At 38.4% G+C, this 21,695-nt stretch overlaps 1 protein-coding gene and 1 long non-coding RNA gene across 3 annotated transcripts in view; one reads left to right on the top strand and one right to left on the bottom strand.

The window, feature by feature from the left end:
- Positions 1-400: 400 nt before the first annotated feature.
- NHLRC2 (NHL repeat containing 2) overlaps positions 401-21,695 on the bottom strand; it is a 59,330-nt gene continuing 38,035 nt past the window's right edge. For both annotated transcript variants that reach the window (XM_019502853.1, XM_019502854.1), the window contains exons 6-11: positions 12,948-13,041; positions 12,428-12,659; positions 11,872-11,994; positions 10,514-10,723; positions 7,339-7,564; positions 401-3,461 (exon numbers count right to left, since the gene is read on the bottom strand). In XM_019502853.1, the coding sequence (XP_019358398.1) occupies positions 3,205-3,461; positions 7,339-7,564; positions 10,514-10,723; positions 11,872-11,994; positions 12,428-12,659; positions 12,948-13,041 (1,142 nt within the window). In that variant the 3' untranslated portion in view covers positions 401-3,204. The remainder of the gene's footprint in view (positions 3,462-7,338; positions 7,565-10,513; positions 10,724-11,871; positions 11,995-12,427; positions 12,660-12,947; positions 13,042-21,695) is intronic.
- LOC109287632 lies at positions 16,408-20,048 on the top strand. Its single transcript, XR_002094920.1, has 2 exons — positions 16,408-16,523; positions 18,846-20,048. It is a non-coding gene; the product is annotated as an uncharacterized LOC109287632 (long non-coding RNA).

Below are 21,695 nucleotides of genomic sequence, written 5' to 3'. Positions count from 1 at the left end.
CTTGTGACTATTATAAGCAAAATTTCTACTCTACTATGAGCACTGTGAGCATGCAAAATATGTACCGCTACAATGAACGTGAACACAAATGTTTGTGAGCTACAAATGGAACTGAAGAGGGGATTACGGGAATTGTGTGCTATTCTCTGCATACAATTGGCAGTATTTTCTAAAATAATTACGTTTTTCCTTACAAATAATAGGTGTTAAGTGATGTTTGATAGAGCATACAGAGGGTCACATCTGCATCAAGGCAACCTGTTTTCTGTTTTTAGCAGGAAGCCATCTCAATGTTGTGGGTAAGGACATTTTCAGGCTTTTTGGAAAGCGAAACAATGGAATGAATACAGTATATTTACACAGATCATTTAGGAAATGCAATGAAGTGAACAATGAGCAGTCATCAAATTTGATGGAAAAAAGGCACTTGACACTGACCTGCCATCCCATGAACTACTTTGAAATCCCATTCCCTATGATTTGTATTGGATTCTACTCACTACTTCCAACATAAAGAAAAAGAAAAAGGATAAATTGGCTCAAACAAAAGGTTTACTTTAAGCCTGTGCTGCTGAAATATGAGCTGCTTTCGCAAAATAGGATAAACATAATTAGCTACAATTAAAGCATTTAAAGGTCTATTATGCCATGATCTACAACTGTGTTAGTTTATTAACATCTCTTCCCAATAATTTTTTACGGAAGAAGGAAAAGTGAAAGCATCAATATCATAGTAGTTTAGTCAGGGAGGATCCTGCACCAAGCTAGATGACCTCCTGAGATTCCTTCCAGCCCTACTTTTCTATGGTTCTATGTAACAAGGAAGATGAAATATTAAAAACCCCCCACAGACTATGCCTCTTAAATATGTTTATATAGACCCATTTACATAAAGATAAAATAGCTGTAATGTTACATTTAAAGTGATGATGTATATTAAACAGTACACTTAATAAAATAGACCCCACCCCTTTTTTAAAACAAAAACCCCATCATCTAATTCTTTTCATTTTTTTTTAAATATAGAAAACTGATCAAGCCAAATTTTTATCATCCTGTCCAAATGGAATGGACAAAAACCAATCAACTATTTTAAAAGTTTGAACAACAGTTTCATCTGGCTGAGCATTATATTTAAGAGAGCAGAAAGAGTCTGAAACCTCACTTGTAACTATTGAGGCTCATGCTTGATTTTCTTTTATGGTAAGTAACATAAAATGTATGAGTTAGCTCAAAGTCGAATACTAGTTTCCTGACTAGTCTAGAATTAAAAAATATTTCAAATAAGTATAATAAAAGCTGTCCTCTAAGTAAAAGAATAGTAAATACTCTGATCAATGTCTTCTTAACCTTGCAAATTGCATTTACAAACAGCAAACAGACATGGCAACATGATTTCCTGTTTATTTCAAATGCTGAAGTGAAATGTAAATATGGATTATTTTTCCCTCAAAAACTGAAAAGGAAGATTATAAAGGTTGTGTAAAAAGCTAATATTCAACTTTTTGCATAGCTAATGAATGACAATATTATTTCTAATATTAAAATAGAACGCTTGCAGATATGCTGGCATTTGATTTCAAGAGGGAAGGAAAAGCCACACCAGTCCATATGGTTCCCTTAAAACAAAAAAGCCTCCTGGGTTCAAAAGCAATATTTCACTTAGTTTCAGAGCAGGAAAGACCTGCAACAAATCCTCTCAGCTGTTTACTGACAGGTACCATGAACTATTACGGTTATTTTAGGGAAGGCTAATATAAATTTTTAAATTTTTATAAACTCAAATATACTTTATCATGGTATCTATTTAAAAAAAACATGAATAATCGCATGTCAGTAGTAGGTTTTTCTCCCCTCAGAACTGTGTCATAAAATTGGGCCGGAATACCCAAAGTCAGTGGAAGTTTTCCAATACAAATTTAAAAATACCCCTACTCTCCTGCCATTTATAATGACATTTGATACTAGGAACAAAATGAAAAAGAAGAGATTTTGTTAAAAGGACAAAGCTTGCCTAGAACAAGCAGAAGTTTGAAAAACTGTGCCAAAATGGCTTGCTGGAAAAAAAAATTAAAAACCTATCACAGATTGTAAGTGAAGGCTTGGACACTCCAAACCTGTATCTGAGTTAGTTACCATGTAAACAGACATACTGAACACAAAACCTTGATGCAAAGCCCACTGAAATCAAAGGAAAGACCCCACCTGACTTCAAGGGACTGTGAACCAGGAACCAAATATATAATGTTACTCACGATCACCAGTGTTTGCAAGTTTCTTGTGAGAGACTTACAAGTTTTGCACAGAATTTGCAAGATAGTGAAGGGGAAAAAAAACAATTCATGTGACTGAAATGTTTGCCATTTAATTATTGCAAGTTAGAGTCTCCAGTATTCCTGCCTATACTTCACTGTAAAACATGAATAGACATACACAAATGAGAAAAATCCCAGCACATTGCTTCTGCATGGGCACAATCTCTGTTTGACATCATTATGTAACATTGTCTATATGAACACAAACATTTCCTTTAAAGAAAATTGTCCCCATGACATTGTGCTCTTTAAATAAGGCATAAATATTTAGTTTGATTTAGAATACGTGATTTGCATAAGAATAAATAGTACTGCACCCATTTCAGGATTTTTTTCCCCAAAACATGTGAGTTTTGTCTTGAGTGCCTTCATTGCAAAATAAGATAAATAATCCTTTTGTAAACTGGAAAAACAGAGATTTTTTTTTAATATTCTATTAAAAATGGAAGGCATAAAAAGGAATATGCAGTCGGTCAGCCCCAAGTGATTTAGGTATTCCAAATATGCAGTGCAAGAGAACTTATTACAGTAATATCACAATGTAATACTGGCTCTTCCAGGATGGACTCTTAAAATTGCTTCTTGCTGGTTAAAGTTGCCTAGGTCCAATCAATTCACAACTGTCAGCAGACTTTAGAGCATTAGGGCATTATTGCTCATACAGTAACAAAAAAAGAAATAAAACCAACATGATTTCACTGTAATTATTCATGTTACATCAAAAGGCATTCCTACTTCATCTACCCAGCATATTATGCTTTAGAATTCTTCATATGCTGTAAGATGAGGAATGGGGTGGGGTGGGGAGGGACGCTATTTGTATGTTTTCTGTAAAAATATTAAGCTGAAAAGTTGCATCACAAGTCTATTGGGTTTTTGGTTTAGTTAGTTAAAATGTATATGTCAGCTCTACTTGCACTGTGCTACCTTGGTTTGTGCTAGCTATCTGTAAAGGCTGATTGAAGGAGATTCCTTTCATCATACAGGCACTGCTTTCTTTGCTACAGTAATAGAGGCATGCTCTGATAGACAGTACAGCTTCAGATGACTGGCAGCAACTGGGTAACTGCAAGTGGATGAGAGGTGGATTGAAAACATCCTTAATTTCTCCAGATGAAGTCTGTCCTCGTAGCAACCACTCATTACCTGAAAAAAGAAAAAAACCCAGACAGACATGCTTTATCACTGGCTTTTAAACAGGGAGTTAAATATCTTATAGGATTGCATTGATTGAGACATTAATTTCACTTCCTGATTACAACACAGTTTTGTCCTATGTGCAGCATTAGGGGAATTTCATCTGATTCACCCACTCAAGATGAAACTGAAATAGAATTCAAACACTTTTTAATAGCAAGTGTCAGGTCATGCAGTTACACAACATAAGCTTGAATTTATGTAAGGGGGCACTTTAAGGTGCCTGGGTAAAGGATGTGCTAAGCATCTGTAATATGCTTTGTAAGCCAAGTCAAATTTTACCCTCAACTATTCAAGTGCAATTTTGTTGAATTAACTGGAAGCAAGGCATGTACATCATCAAGATAACATGACTTGAGCCAAAAGTACATAGAACTGTAGACTGATGACACATTTTCAAACAGGAGTGTTGATTTGCTGTAATTTAACAATGTTTGGATTGGTTGTTACAAGGAGAACCGGAAATTCCTATTTGTTTAAATATTTAAGAGTTAATGACCCAACTATTTAACTATATAAAACATGCAAAAACAAGGTGGCAAACTTGCCATTGTACCCTGTGTCTCGCTATAAAGCAAGATGTATGAAGTGCTCTTTCTGGTGATTTTCATAATATTTTCATAATTTGTCAGCTTCAAAGAAAAAAGAAAAAGAAAAAAAAAAGAAAGAAAGAAATCCTGTAGGACTTACAAGCTTACAATGAATTGCAAGCCTACATTGCTTACATTCTGCATTTTTACTAATCCTGAAAAACATGACAGGTATCTTGACCTCAACTGTATCTGGAGAGTTCGTAGGCCAGAAAAAGGATGCTGACTCTGCTATATGAAAGTGGTTATCCATTTTCCAAAAGCATAAGTTGGGATGAGAAACTTCCTCAAATCACAGGTGTCCAAATAAATTGTCAGTGCCAGCAAAGCATTTGCAGCTTGCTCACAATAGTGACTATTACAATTAAGCCACCACACAGATAAAAAGGCATTTTAGAAGCCAGCCAACAAAAGCCTGTCCCAAAGATAGAGATGCTTCATTTTTATCTTATTTTAATTTAAGCTAAGAGTATTGTCTAACTATTAGAAATAAGAACCTAGGACAGTGTTGTTAGTTCCAATTTTATTGACTGGCAACTGAGGTGCACCAAGACTACTGTATTTATTTGAACCTAAAATAATCCTGAACGTAAGAGAGCTCCTCCCCCACCTTCCAACAATTAGATTTTATACATGGAAAAATTTATAAAATTTGTTATAATTTTCCATGTATAGAATCTAATTATTGGAGGGTTGTCTTTAATTCTTTCCTCTTTTCACTGAAGGGGGGCAGGCATGGGGAGGTCAAGCAGCATGCCCCCTGCTTGTGCCTGCCCCCTGCCACCTCCAGTCTCTGCTCTCTGCTTCTGCCTTCAGCTTCTGCTCCATGCCAGCAGGCTCTATCCCAGCCCAGCATCTGTAGTAATAGTAGCTGTGTGCCACTGCTATGGGGCTGGGCTGGGTCCATGCTCAGTACCCCAGGCTGCAGTGTGTATAAAACCTGCCACTGCAGAGCAACAGTAAGGAGCAAAAGAAAGAGTGGCAGCAGGCAGGGGAGTAGAGGCTGTGTGGGTTGGGGAAAGGAGATGGGGAGAAGAGGCTGCAGGGGGGAGATGGCAAGGTGCGGGGAAAAGAGGGGGGACAGGTAGCAGATGCAACTATGGCCCTGATCCTGGGTAGGGACTAGAGCCTGAGCCACAGCAGCCAACTGCCTCCCTCCTTCCCCCCTATACTCAATTCTAAGACAAGGGGCTACCCCTGATGTTAAATGGGGGGGAACCATGTCTTAGGAGTCAAGTAAATACAGTAAAAGAACTGCCCAAGGGAATACAGGAAGTTATCAGAAGTCAGAAATAAACTCCAGTTTTCCCCGTTTCCAGGCTTTGATGCTTACAATCTGTTCTCTCATGTAACTGGATGTGCCTCACTGCATTCACTTACTTAAGATTAAAAATATATATATATTTATATGATGGTGAATTAGGGTCAAATTTTGGTTAAAGCAAATTTTGTTTAAATAAATTTACAAGGAAAAATGTAATACCCTTTACTGGAACACTTCAGCCTTCATGCTAAATTCTGAGTGGATCTAGCTGTTGGTTGCCTGAAAGAGATGAGGAGGGTAGGGCAGCCTACCTCCCAAAGCTGGGGGCTGAGCTAAAGGTGGAGGGGAAGTGTCTGAAAAGCAAAAGGAGGCCAAGTATATATTGTTGTGGGAACCACAACTCTGAAAGTACTCGCTGACAGATGCTGGAAGTTTCAATCAATGCTCTGACCTGTTTTTTTACACTGAATTTTTCTACAGCAACCATAAATAGAATATGGACAGAAAATGAAGAATTAGAAAAAAAAAAACAGATTGGGAGAAAGAAAAGTTCTCCCCTATTTCCAAGTGTTAACAGACTACTTCAAGTCTAAAATATGTTCTCCTGGTATTACACATGGTATTTACAGTGGTTAGAGCAGCACTGCTCCTATTTTAGGAGCCTAATGTTTCTAAAAGGTTCACATGGAGATTTTTTTTTTTTTTTTTTTACACTGTATTCAGTTAGGGAAATGGAAAAAGATTTTTGACCTATTCTTGATCACATTTAGGAATGTTACAATTCTAGTTATATTAAATACCATAACACCTCAGAAGAAAGCACCTTACAAACAATACATAAGCAGGTCACAATTTTTAACTCATCTTCACAGGATGCCTATGATGTATAGAAATTCTATTATATCATTTTACAAACACAAGGCAAAAGCCAGCTAGACCACCTAGGCATCTTAATGAGATTTAGGGTTTTTTTTTTGGTATTTAAATTTGCAATAAGCAAGCCAGAATACCCCTGTCCCACAAACCAGAAACCTCAGTAAAGTGCCTAACTAACACACACCACCACTGTTTCAGTGCAAAATATGGCAGCCACAGCTGCTTTCCTTTAACAACATAAGACCATAGGAAATGGATGCTGCAATGGGAGAAGAGCAGAAGGTAGAAGACTGGCCATGCCCTGTTCACCTTCCCCTTCAGCGTCCATGCTTTGCCAGGATGCTGGGCTAGATGGCCCTATCATCTGATTCAGTAAATACTATTTCTTATGTTTTATGGTGGTACTCTGATGGTCCAAGGTGGACAACTCATGTATAGCCCTAAGTTAGGCAGCTAAGTTCCAGAGAAGGGCTGGACTTCGGACAGCCCTGTACTTAGGATCTCTTATTGGGTAGTATTAAGATGCTTCCTTCTTGGTGTCTGGGCTTTCTTTTAAATCATCCTCCTAAGGGTAGCTGCCTGTTTTTGTTTGACCTATGAGCAAAAGCCAGATTGACCCCTCAGAAGCCAAAGTCCATATCCTCGGCAATGTTTCAACTACTACCTCTCACCAAAAACAACAGCATTTAGAAATCTAAATATCTTTTAGGACTTTAAAAGGAAATATAAAGCAAGTCTGTGGCAGATCATGGGCTCCAGGTAGCCAGTCTCAGGCTACTGTTCTGACCACTAGCACATGCATCCTTTCATCGCATCCAGTTGTACCTGAAGAAATTTATATATGAACTGAACTTCTGAATGGTGAAAAACAGATCTTAATTACAATTAAGAACCTTACAAGCCTGGTAACAGCTGCCATGTAAAACTAACTAGCCCAGACAAAAACTATTTTCTTACTATACCTGTAATGACCGACACAATAATCTAAACTTAGTATTTTACTTGTTTGTCAAAACGCACTATACGCCTCATACAAGTGTGTGCATTATACAAGTATATAAACAGTATATTTGATCTAATAACAATGGCTCTTCACCTTCTGCTGTGAGAAACCATGAATTGGGTGCTTCCTCATTCAGCTTTGAATCTTCAGGAAGGCTTAACCGTAATAAAAACTGAAGTGTCTGCCCAGGAGATACAGTCAATGAAGGAAGTTGAATGTTTGGTGCAGATTTAGGCAGCTTTGGCAGGCTTGCCATGTTAGGCTTTTGTGCAAGTGGATGATCTACAACATCAAATGCTTCAGTAGTCAGGATAGGCAGCTATCAATAAAACAAACAAAAAAATTAATAAGTTAATATCTGAAAGCGTGTTCCCCGATACACAACTCTGCAGAGCATGATGCAATTTATATTCATAGTACACACCTATGCAGCTAATATGAATGAATACAGCTTACTGATCTTAAGGTGTTTACTCTGCAATGTATTAATTGCAGTGAGTATACCTGCCAGAATACAGAAATGATGCAATGATTGGAAAGGGTAAAAGAAAGACCCAGAAAAGCTCTTGCTTTTAAACTGTAAAAGATCTGCCCATGTTATTTTTTCCTTCCTTATTTAAATTTTAAACTACATCACCTTTCAGTTTTGCCCATTGGCTCTTACTGTTAACTTAATAATTGCTGTAATCTCAGAAAACAAAACTTTTGGTCTTTGAGCATGCAGATTATGCTGCCCATGACATGATCATCATATCCAATAAGCATCCAAAAAGGTGGTATTTTAGTATCACTGGTAAATTTTATTGAAAACACATCAAGAGAACCAAATGTATATTTAAACACACCTCAGCTGCAAGGAACACAAGTAAGCCTGTGTGTACCTACTTGGAAATAGCTACCAGCTATGCATACTACTGTAAACACAGAAAGAGAAATCTGTTTTGCTTTATATATAAAAAGGCAAAAAAAAGCAGAACCCAATTTTGAAAGCAGTCTCAGTCTGACCACTTGTGTACATAAAAATCAGGGCCGTTAAAAAATTCTGCATTTGTTTAAGCAAATTAAAATAGAGGTGCACTGATACATCGGTCCATAGTGTATCGGCACCGATAAAAGGAAAATTGGTATTATCGGTAATCAGCACTTTTTGGCTGATGTGGCTGATAATGTTGCTGATAAATGCCGTGTGCCAGCATGTAGCTGCAACATGCACACAGCCAGGAGTTCAGCCCAGTATGGAGAGCAGCCCACTGGAGAGCAGTGTCCAGCTGGTAAGTCTGTGGGAGGGTGGGCAGATTAAGGTCCCCATGGTGAGGGAGGGAGTGGGGCTGGGGCAGACACTGCCCAGCTGGGGCAGAGCGCAGGACGGAGCCAGGGGATGTAGGGGCACGCGGCTCCCACCACTGTGTGCACACCTGGGGGAGGCATGGGGGGGGTATGTGGCCCCTGGATCTGTGCTTGGACCAAGGGCAGCCTGCTGCTGTATGCTTGGAGCTCTTCCTGGAGGGGGCTGGACCAGGGCTGCACTTGGGGCAGGTGGGACAGCAGCAGCACTGGGAGGGGGGCTACAACAAATTCTGGGGTGGCTGTACCTCCCTTCCCCATAACCCCACCTCATCCCTGCCTCTGCTTGCCCCAAGTGCAGCCTGGGCCCAGCCCGCCCCCACTGGGAAGAGCCTGGCACAGCCTCTATCTCCTGGTGGCAGTCCGTCCCTGCCCCGTGCACAGATCCATGGGCCACAGGCCCCCATGCCTTCCCCGGGGGTGTGCGCAATGGCAGGAACTGCCCCACCCCACCGCCCTCTTGGATGAGCCATGTCTCTGTCTCGTGCCCTGCCCTGGCTGGGCAGCGTCTACCCCAGCCCCACTCCCTCACTCTTCATGGGGGCCTGAATCTGTCCCCCTGCCCCATGCCCCTTCCCCTCAGCAGACTTAATCAGCCAGATGCTGCTCCCCAAGCTGCTGGGCTGCATAATCAGTAATTGGATCAGTATTAGCTAATATGGCTGGTCAACAATTAGCCATTGGTATCGACCAAAAAAATCTATAATTGGTACACCCTTAAAATTAAGGGCCATTTAAAATTTTAAACAGACTCATACGTACCAGAATATTTTACTGGATTTGGAAAATAATTCAATTTTGTAACCAATGCAGAAATAGTAAGCAAATACATTTATGAGTAATCTTTTTAAAAAAAAATTATAAAAGGAACAGCTACCTATTTTGTTTTCCATATGACAGCCATATGAAATAAACCACTATCATACCATTCTCTTAATTTCTTTGCCACAAGTGAACTTTGCTGCTTTCCTACCATTCTGTGTTTCATGGATTTATTTAAAAAAATCTGGTAACTGTAGAATTACAGAGAATGGCAACTGCATGTGTAAGATCTGGTAAAAATACCATACAGAAGTGGCTGATCTCAAATAATTGGTTGGGACTTGATCCAGAGAGTTGCTGAGCCATTAATTCCAGTTGGAATTTTGGGTGCTCATAAGTAGGACCCTACTGCATTCACAGCAGAAGTGGGGTGCACTGTAGCTCCTTTTAATCTTGCAGGTTCCCCTGCACACCTCCCTGCCTCTGACTGGTGGAGGGGCTTCACTTGTGGCCTGCTCCTGAACAGCAGGGAAGCGAGAACCATGGTTTTAAACACAGCGCTGTTTTTGCCTCCCTGCTGGTGACCAGCAAGCAGCAGGGCCACTGGGGCCCCTCAGTCAATCAGTGGAAGGAGGCCATATTTAAAACCACAGTTTTCACTTCCCTGACGATTAAAAGAAAGCCGCAAGAGAGGCTCCTCCACTAAATCAGCCTGGAGCTAATCAGCTGGGTGGAAGGTGTGCAGGAAAATCTGCAAGATTAAAAGGACCTGAAACGTACCCCACTTCCACCATGAATTTGGTGGGGCCCAACTCATAAGGCAGTCTTCATCTTGCAAGACTGTTCTAATGGAGACTAACTTAAGTCTCTGTAGTCACACTCTTATGAAGGCTCATCAGCTTATTTTCTTTGTACCAGTATCCTTCCCATACTTTAGGCACAAAATGAATATTTATTTTAAGCCTAAAAGGATATCCTTAGAGTTTGTTATTTGTCAGATCACTGCATAACTTTATGGGAAGACATTTAATGCACTGGATTCATCAGCTGTGCTATTTCATACCATCTAAACAAAATCTGCTATCATTTAAGAAAATTCCATATTACTAATTACACCAAGAAACAAAATGTTGCATCAAAACCATTCATAAATAGGACTTGCCATGGAAACAGTTTTTGTTTGTAAATCCAGCACTTTAATTTGATGATTATTGGTATCTGCAACGTAGAGAAGGCAGCCATTCCCTTCAACACACAAACCTCCTGGTTCATTGAAAGTTGATTCTGTAAAGCTGGAGCCACTAACATTACTTGCATCTCCTGTACCTGCCAGTGTAGTACAGTTCTTCATTTTGGGATCTACAACCTTAATCTAAGGAAAACAAAATGAACAAAAAAAAAAAGCCCTGTAAATTTATCAGAATTAAGAGCAAACATATTGTGTGTGCACTTGTGGTCACACTTTTCAGAAGTGACTAGTGATCCTGGGTGCTTTAGTTACCCAGTGCCCAACCTGACACATTGTCACATGGCAAGAACTTCTGACCATCAATTCTCAGTATTTTTTGAAAAATCAGATGGTAGTAAGGTAGCAATTTTAGGTTCACTGCACAATTTTATGAATGTGACCAGCTGTCCCAAACCTGAAAATAATAATCCTGAGTACAGCATCTTCTTCCCTGATCACAAATACCCAACCAAGACATAAGAATGGCAAATACATTAATCTCAGTTTCTTTAACATAGACAATCTAATAAATATTTAAAACAGCCAAACCCTGATCTTCATTCTTGTGTATGACTTTAGATTATTGTGGCTTAATTACAGCAATCACTGGCAAGCGTGTGCATAGCTACAGGAACTTTAAGGAAGTGTCTGCTTATGAATAATATTTAAGAAACAGATCTCTAATCTATGCTCTTGAAACCTCACATATTTCCTACTAAGCAGCTTCATAACAATTTTAAACCAACTTTTAAACCAACTGGGTTCAGCACAACTTGGAAAGTTTTTTTTAAACGGTGATGTGCAAATGAGTATAGTTCATAAATAAACACTTACAATTTGCTAAAACTATAAACCTTTGTTTTACCTCCCTTCCTTTTCCTCATGTTTCATGTGACATTTACCTTTTTCAACCTCAATCCTCTACAACATTTGCAAAGACTTGAATCTTACATGCTATGGGTAGTTCCACTGATATCAGAAAGATGTTTCACAAAGCATAAAGTTAATCCACACTTAAGTCTGAGTGTAAAAATCACTACCTCTGGGTGATAGTGTAACTGAAATAAGAATACATATATACATTATTATTGCATGTTGTATGTATAAAGTGCCTGATCAGATGAAACCCAGGATCAAAAACAAATGAAAAAATGTCTTTCTGCTTGGTTGTGCAAAGTACAATTTTTACACGACTGAATCTGAGAGACCCTTTTCCTACAATATTTGAATCTGATTTTTGCGATGAAAAAAGTGACAAATACAGTTGGGTACAATATATCATACAAACTCACCTTATGGTTGTAGGAATCTGCTACATAAAGCAGCTTCCTTTTCTTGTCCCAGGTTACTCCTAAGGGGTGCTGCAGTTTTGCATTTATTCCTGCTCCATCCACATCACCAAAGGCAAACAAATTCTAAAACAGTATATTATTTAGTACACAATTAGCTGGCTATTCAGAGTTGACATATGACAGTGTTAATTACCACAATTAAAATGGAAATTAGCTGGCTCACTTTTAAAAGATACAAAACTTAGGGGCTGGGAACTTAAGGAACTGAATATGGATATGGAGGCTCACCTCTAGGTCATCAGCCAACTTCAGTAGTTGTTACCACAAGGCAGTTTATTTTGTGAAGGAGTTGGTCAGTCAAATTTTTAGTGACCAACAATCTGCATTACAAAAATAATGCCACAACCAGCACTTGCATTTATCACCTAAATAGTGAAATTAAGAAATGACTGGGCATGGAGACTGAATTACCCTCTCCAGACTGACAGTTATTCCTCCCAGTTGAGAGAGATTAGTAGGGTAGTGTGGAGAAGGCTGAAGTGACTGAAGTTATTACCAGTGGGTCTCGCTCTCCTCCTACAAGGTGTTTCACTGCTCCATCTTTCAGTGAGACCATTCGCACAGTACTACTCTCACTGTCTGCTACAAAGAGGCAGTTCCAGGGCTCTTCAGAAGCCAGAGAAAGACCTGAGGGTTGGGCAAATCCTGCTTTATGGGGATATGCATTGTTTCGATTCTCTTCGTTCCCACTGCCGGCAAATCGAAGGCAAGTTCCTTTCTTTAAATCACTAAGAGAAAGCAAGTATCCAGGTTCAAAGATAAGCTTGAAACAGTTCACACAGAAACAAGTTTCTTTCAGTTTGGGAAATCTATTCAGTATATGGAAGTTATCAACCTAATGGGGCTATAAAGCACAGGCAATTATTTGAACCACCTCTATTCTAATTGGTATTTTAACTTTATTTAGAATTTACAATTAAACAGCATAGCATAAATACAATGTAAAATTGCATTTAATGATATAACTATGGAAGTACATTCTACGAAAAAGCATTTAAGTCACAATATGGGCTCACCTTCCTTTTGGTAGCTTTCCACATTCTAACATGAGTGCCCAGATTTGATGAGTACCTGCCATGGCTACCCATAGAACAGCATCTTCCTGGGTCCCTGAAACTTCATCAAAAAGAAAAGAACAGAATGAAGGCAGGTCCTATTATTTATAAAAGGGAACACTTATCAAAGAACTGTGTTCCTTTCACATACCAAGAGCTTCACAGCTCTTCTTCTATAGCTTTACCAGGTGAGAAAGTTGTACTTTTAGAACATCTGATAAAAATGGCACTTTGAATAGGAAATACAGTCACCATTAGGTATAAGTATTACCACATATTCTCACATTCATACTGGATAACAAATACATCAGATCTTGGCAAGACATTTAAGACCCAAACTAGTGACAAAATTGAAGTTCTCACTGAATACTGTTAAAAGTTTGCAGGATAAAAGGGATCTAGTGAACAGCACTACTACTTACTTACCACATACTCACTTTGAGTTAATTTAGGCTATGTTCACAGAGTAAACTTACTGTCCTAGTGGCAGTACTCTCAAACATGTGGAGCTGCCCAGGTAAACTGCCTCTTAAAAGTTAAGAAGTATAGCTGTCCCTGTGCAGTACTTGGGGTGGGCAAGCATATCCCAGCTAAGTACCACTTGGCCTGGTACCAACCTGACTGGCCTGCCTACACTGCTTCCCATTGAGGAGGCAGCCTACCTGGAGCAATGCAAAATGCCTGTGGATGTCCTGACAAGGATGGTAGGTTCACTGCATAGACAGTCTTGCCCTGGGTTACAATATGAAGTTTTGTGGGCAGAACTGGAAATCTACCCGCAAACATTAAGTGGGAGCACACTCAAAACTTCTTTGTGGTGGCAGAACCCTCCACTCAGTTAGCAGAGTTGATCCATCTCTGCTGAGTGGAGTGAAGCTTGTACCAGCAGCCAGCCATAGGAGCAGCCAATGCCCTCCCAAGGGTATATAGTAGCAGAGTTGTGTGGAGCAAGTCAAATAGCTGTGTACATGCATGTACTGCCAGAACTTCTCACGGCAGGGTTAGCCTAGTGCTGCCACCGCATTAGTTTTTAAATCCAAGGCTCCGATCCGGCAAGTAAACTCTGTTCTTAACTCTGCTCCCCTGAACAGTCTCACTGAAATTAAATGGCAGCAAAGTTAAAGGAGGAGCATAAGCATTTTCCTTAGTGGGAGTCAAGTGAAACTGGTGCTCATGGAAGGTATACTCTGGTACGTTGGAGACTGATGTTTGGTATTTACTTGAAGACTAACCCCAGCTTACATTGTCACTACCCTAAATTTTCTCCTGCTCCTATGGTGCCTTATTCCTCATTTACATGCAATAAAGCAGTTGCTTGCTCTTAAGTTAACCATGGCTATGGTTTGCTGATTTTTTTTTTAGTTTACTTTTTCAAATGGATGATTTTTGCCAACAGTTACTTACTATATAAAGCTTCTGATAATTAATAAACTTAGACAACTTTGTCCAGATGTTATTTACTTTCCAGTAAGATAACACACACATAAATATAAAGATAGACTATGTACAATATCAGCCTTTTTTGGGGATGGGCAGAATATAAATTGCATAAACAAACAAACAAACTACATTTTCAAAGCAAAGTCAATAAAGGTCAAATAAATACGACCAATTAAAAAGGCCTACGGGCATTTTTACATGCATTTCCAGCGTGGTGCTGGGTGCTTTTAATTAGTGAGCTGTGCTAGTCAAAAGCTCCTGCATGTCACATGTATCAGCAGCACAATGCGACTGCACTGAGGAAACAGCAGCAGTACACTTCGAACTAAAGCACAGCAAATGTGTTTTAGTTCAAAGCGTACTACTGCCATTTACTCAGTGTGGAGGCATGCTGCACCGCTGATACACGTGAACATGCCAGAACGTGTCTATTTATGTGCTCCAGCAGACTCGATTAATTGAGCCTGCTCCGACACACTGGATTTCCAACGCATTGAAGCAGGCTCCCCGCATGCATGTAAGTGACCTATGGAAACAAAGAAAATTATTGCTTAAATTATTAAAACTTGTCACAGAAGTATAAGTTAAAAGAACAAAGTCTTCAAAGTATAATGAACAGTGGATTAACACAGATATATTTGTTATTCTTCTAACAGTTAACAGTATAGTTATTTGTTATCTTCCTTATTCCACCAAATGCAAAGGGGTCTATTGACATATATGTTACTCATACGTTGTTTAGACATAGAAAGCACTAACAACTTTCATTTTACTAAGAACTTTTTCAAAACCAATACATCAGATATTGAAGCATCTTAAACATAATACTTCAGCTATTCAAATAGCTATGTTAAAACAAATGCATGATTTTATTTTTAGAAGTCTCATATTTGTGTCAAAGTTTGTTACTACTGATATGAACTCACACAGTAACACTAGATTTATTCCTGCAAGGCCCTTAATAGCACCCAGTGTTATCAAACCTTTTCTAACCTCAAAATTCAAAGACTTTGTTACTGACGTTTCAAAGTGCTCTAGAAAAAAGAGGACATGTTCAAGTTCTAAGAGCTAAGAACCCCCCAAAATCTAGGCAATATTTTGAAGCAGCAACCACAAATTGTCCTTCTAGAGCCAAACCCATTTGTATTAATAGAGGAACTCCTATGAAGCTTGGGTTACTCTTGCAGCCTAAGGAAAAAATAATATTTTTCCACATTCAGAAACAGTTTTCTGACTCTGATGAGCTATTTTAAGAATATGCATAGCCACTACCAAATGCAGAAAGTAACGCATTTTAAATGCTATTCATCCTCTCTATGATTTTCCAAGATATGTTTCCAAGACTAATCAAATACAACTATACCAAATCCTTCTTCTCCTCCACATATTCAACATTTCTATTGAAGCAGAAGTTTTAGTAATAAAGTTTAATATTCACAGCATCTATAAACTTCTGGTGATTTGGAGGATCCAAAGATGAGTTAAAAAAAATTCCAATAATAAACATTTGATAAACCAGAGGTTGCACCAAAGCACGGAGCATTCTTCCTAGTTCATCACTGCTACTGCCGAGCATAGCTTGTTTCAACTGAATTAATTTTTAAGTGATAGAGGAACATATTATAATTATCCTAGCACATGTAGACATATTTAAGTAATTTCTACTCCCGCTCCATCTGGCAAGGTTAGCCAGGGAAAGAACAGTATCAAATTAAACAACTGTTATTTCATAAAAAAGGCTGGTTATTGCATTTTATAACATCCAAGTTCCTGGTTGTATTACAGTCTTTAATCAAATTCTAGTATGGACAAGAATACTGTGAAGTGTTCATAGCTACAATGAAAGAAAATGGCTTCTTAGAATCATTATGACCTGCTGCTGCACTGGCTCAGCTGTAGTGGCTGATACATTGAGGAGGGAAGACAGTTAAGGTTTTGCCCCTTCCCATACTCCTCTGCTGATGAGTGTCAGTCAGGTAAAGAATATCCATGTAGTCCTGCATGCCTCCACCTGAGGCTCAAGGAACCTGCATCATATTGTAACGGAGTCTCTGCCCCAGGTTTGTGCGTGAAGTCCAAATCAAAGCTTAATAACTGGTAAATATTTAAATAATTTGTCAAATTCATAAACCTGGAGGAGAGACAAAAAAGTTAAGAGGACAACAGAGATTTTTTTTTTTTTTCCAGATAAGGATAATGAGCATGCAACATACAGTACTTGGTTATAATCTTCCCTTTATGATACTGGCAGGTCTACAGTAGCTCTGATTTTGGAAGAGAGATTTGTTTAAAGCTGAAGCATGTACATGCATTTATATTCCCTCATTCTGCACCCACAGGTATTCACTCTAATCAGAATATATTAAGTTGAATCAGAATATATTAAAGGTGCACAAAGAGACAGTTAATATCTATCAGTAATACACCTAATGTTAAGCACTTTTTGAAATAAATAGTCCCAAATAGCAGCTTCTTTTGTGTATTTTAAAAAGTAGTTGGAAATTTCATATGGTTTGGAAAGAAACCCAGGAGAATCTTTTTCAGAGTCCATTAGTTGTCACTGCAACTGTAGTCCATCTTAAAATGGAACAAATACACTAGCAACTTAGATGAGAATCTCTGATGTTGTGCTAATTAGTACACGTGCGACCTCACAGGAATTGGCTATATTTCTATTCTGTATATTGAAACTTTAAAACATGGAAGTAATGCAAAATGCTTCAAGATGGAAATCAAGAAAGCAATCACTTGTGAAAATGTAGGTCTTCGCACCTTAAATGTATACAATACAGTTTATCATATAGGATCCACAAAGCTCTTCAAGTTATCAATATATCTAATTTATCCACCAATGAAATCTAGCAAGTAGGGCCATACAAAGCTTCGGTCCCCGATTCCATTTGGCAGAGATTCGGCCTGATTTGGTGGCCAAATCTCCAAATCTGAATCGAATCAGGAGACCCTTTAATCTCTCTGAATTGAATCGGAACCCTTCGAATTGATTCGGAGAGATTTGGTAATTTGGATATAGACACAGCTTTAAATGTTTTTTCTACATATGTCAAGGTACCAGGAGGCTCATGAATGCTGAGATGCTGGGGTGGATGGAGCATCCCGCAGGGGCAGCGTGCTAGGCAGTTTGCTCAGCGTGATCGGAAGCAGACCAGAAGCACTTCTGGTTCACAAGGGAGTGCAAAGGCCCCCGCCTTGCGTCCTGGCTCAGGGCTTCCAGGTTCTGGGGGGCCACCCAGGGTCTCCCCATGGCTGATCTTTGAGCTAGGGGGACACAGGGGAGGGGGACCCCCCTGCAGATCTGGAAGTATGTCTGGTCCACTTCTGGGTTTGCTGCTAAGCACGTAGGGGCCCCCTGCACTCCTGTGGGATGCTCTATCTGCCCCAGCATTACAGTGTTCATGAGCCATGCCTGCTACCTCAAGGTATGTAGAAAAAAACATTAAAGTTGTGTCTGTATCAGAGAATCAGCATTGAATATTCAGATTCTGATTCCGCTGAATCGAACTGGGGACAGTGATCCGAATCAACAAATCGAATCACTGTCCCTGATTCAGGCCGAATCTGAATTGAATATGGCCCATTTCACACACCCCTAATAGCAAGCTCTAGGGCAGAAAGTGGCAAGTGGGATATATGAATGAAATTAAAACCATTTTGGGAAGGAAATATAACTCTCCTTACCTAACTGGAAACTTACTGTTAAATAGAATAAAATTTAGTCCTGAACGTTACATTACCAGGCCAACCTTTGCTCAAAATGTCACAGTTCAGAATTTACAATTTCATCAAAAACAACGACCTCCAACATCACAGAGGACACTGGTACAGAAGCTCAATTTCATTACTGCTTAAGGGTAGTTATGCTAGCTTCTCACTATAAGAATTTCTAGCTCCTGAGAACCAGAAATGGACAAAAAGATAATAAAATGTATTTTCATATGTGCCTAAAATATATATATATTAAATATGTAGGAGAAAAAAAAAGTATTAGCACCAATGTTAGGTTTTATTGAGTACATGAAAAATTAGGAGAGAAACACCTTTCTCCAGCTAAAGAACAGAGACAGAAGAGGCATGAAAAAGCACTTAGCAACGGCAGTAATTTCTAGTACAAGGGAACTACTTATTTTTGGAGAAGTAATAGAATAATTAGAATAAGAAAAAGAATTAGATATAGGAACAGAACAAATACATGATATTGCTAAAACTGAAGAAGCTTCACATTTATCATTGGGGGAGGTCAAGGTGGAAAGAAAAACAGTATCTCTGGCTGCATATCACAGGATATTTAAACAGCAAGTCGCATCAATTGTCACATAATGTTCCTCATGACAGATGCACTGCAAGAAGTCTATTCTTCTTACATAAATGACAGAAAGAAAGGAAATTTGTCTTTTTTTTAAGTGGAGGCAATTTAGGAAAGAATACCAGAGACTGTGGAAAGACTGTACTGATAAAAGGAGGGAGGAAACCAGAAGGCTGAACAAGTCTTTACTCTCATTGTAGTTGATACGACATTACAGTGTATTCCTCATAATCCTTGTATGGAGAGGATTTATTTTCAAAGAATTTATTAAAGAATAACATAAAAAGAACAAAGTGATTCTTTTACATTTACACAGTTAAACACTACATTCCAATCTTGGGAGTTTCTCCTTATTTGGGTATGTATGTTCTTATCTCTAGTGTTGCTTGTATCAAAGCAAGTTCTGCTTGTAAATGTGATAGAGTCGTGTTATAAGAATTCGCTAAAAAAAGAGAGCTTTTGCCGCATTATTGTTTCATATGGAAGAACTGTTTTTGTGCAAAAAAAGAGAAAATTACATAAACATAGTTCAAAAGTACACTTCTCCTCAGCCTGTTCTATACTGCTAGAGTTTCTGGATTTCATCCATTTTCTTCTGCTTCATTTCAACACACAAGACACTGACTTATTCTTGCAAACCCTGTTGAAGCATACCAGTAGTATTGTTGACTTCAATGGCACTATTCATCTGAGTCAAGTTAAGCACTTGCAAAAGTATATGCAGAATCAGGGCCATAACATAGGCTTTTTTTTCTTTTCCCAGCAAGGAGAAGAAAGGGGATTCACTTCAGTAATAAGGAACAAAAATATTCGGAGTTTCATTCCTAGGAATAAGGCCAAGCCTTCAGCTTCCACTGTCCTGGGACTGCAGAACTACTTCAGTCTGGGGATTTAAAGCCTGGGAATAGAAGTCATGTCTCCTGGACAGTAGCACTGACACTTTCCAAATAGACTGAAGATTGAAAATATTTTTTCCCATCTACTAATTTTATCTTAAAGAAAAAAAAAAGGAAGAAGAAATCTGTCAGCACATATATCATTTGCCAACGTACAAGAGGCAAGATGAGAATAACTTTCATGCGATAGACCACACTTGTGTTTTAGGACATGTAGTGAGGCAAAACAGGTGAAAAAATCTTAACTTCATTAAAGTAACTGGGAAATTTTCTTTTGACATTGATTGGGCCAGGATTTCATCCAAAATATACAAATTACTGGTTTATCTCTGTGAAGGAAAAAAAAAGATCTTTGAATCATATCCTCAGCTATATTCAGACCCAGACAGAATCAAATAAAAAAAACCCCCTGCCATAGGATGATATGAAAAGGCGTCACTATGAAAATGTATGAATTCTGTAATTTTCAATTTTTTCAGGGTGTTAACCTTCATGCACTTTTGGTTTTGCAAGCTGCAGGATAAAACCATTTACAAGGTGCTTTTTCAGGCAAAAACCTCCTCTCATCATCTGTGAAACAAAGCAACTTTTGAAACATTATTTATTTGTTGACTTGGCTGCAGAAGGAACCCTGCCTATGCCCCCCCTTCTCCGGATATAAAAAAAATACAAACTCCTTTTCTTAAATGTCACAACAAAGTATTATATACTTATCTTCAAAGGTGTGCACAACATTTTTAGGGGGCAAATATTTAAGACAACCCCATCCTAGCTTGAGGCTGTTCTATATTTAAATGTCTTTAGCCTAGCTGTGTTGGCCAGGAATGTGAGGGGAAAAAAATGAAAATAACTCTTCTAACCAACATGATTAGAGCTCTGTTGATGAGCCTGTAATACAGACGTATTTTTTTTTTAACCAGTAAAAGTTTTCTTGGTCAGTGTGTCTTACTCCATATTAAGGGAGCTGGTTTATTCTATACTGGAGAAACAAATACTTAGCCAGCAAGCAGTCGGATCAGTGGGTTGGCTTGTAAACTATACCAGCAAGCCCTTACAAATAACAGCCAGGGAGAGAGAAGAGGCCTGAAAGAATGAAGGAGCTTAGTAAGAAAAATTAATATATTCTTCTTCAAATTTTCATCAAACCTTTTCCAACCATAATCAAAGTAACAAACAAACATGACATTACTTCCTGAAACCTTAACAGGGTAAGGAGTAGACACCTTGATAAAGGACACATTTAGGAGTTAAATTTTAAGTCTTCATTGCTTTAACTCTTCATTGCTCTAATACTATAGTGATGGAAGGTACAGCAGAATCAAAGATAAAAAGCTAATCTACGTAGGTATCTCATTAGTTTAATTTGTTTAATGTACTATATTAAATGATGGTGCATAAATAGTGCTTTCCTCTGAAAGGACATGCTTAGTATTCCAAAGGACTTTTGCCATCAAATTAGAACAATTAAAAACTGTCTCTAATTTTGACACTAGAACACTTGACAAATCTCTTTAGGAGTTGTCAAGCATGTTTATTTTCAGCGGTGGTACATGTGGCATTTCACAGTGAGCCCCTCCCCCTAATATCTGAAACAGAATTTAGGAATCTAATTTGGAACAAAATTAATGCTCGCAGTTTAGGTTTCTTAATTACAGAGTATAAATTGAATTAATAGAGCAGACAAAGATACAGATTCTGAAATACAGAGAATAAGCCAACATAGTTCTATATGCAACTATAGTAGCATATTTTACATTGTATTCACAGATTGGGAAAAGTTAGAAAATTTGCCTTCTGTTAAGCTAGCTCTGCTAGTCACAATGTTTCATGTTATGATCAGAAACAATCACCTTCCATTTTGTCAAGATCTAGAAATCTAAATTATTGGGAATTACCCCTGTCAAATTAAGTTTCTTACATCTGTCACTGGAAATTCAGTCTATAACATTCATTACCCTCTTTATAATGGAATAAAATGTTTTCACGAGGTTTTTTGTTGTTGTTGTTGTTGTTTTTTTTTGCTTGAAAGGTTTTTTTTTTTTTTTTTTTTTT

Source organism: Gavialis gangeticus, unplaced genomic scaffold, assembly GCF_001723915.1.
Source record: "Gavialis gangeticus isolate Ggan-Ray unplaced genomic scaffold, GavGan_comp1, whole genome shotgun sequence".
NCBI lineage: Eukaryota > Metazoa > Chordata > Crocodylia > Gavialidae > Gavialis > Gavialis gangeticus.
Note: the sequence above shows the minus strand (reverse complement) of the source record. Positions and strands in the feature narration are given on the sequence as shown.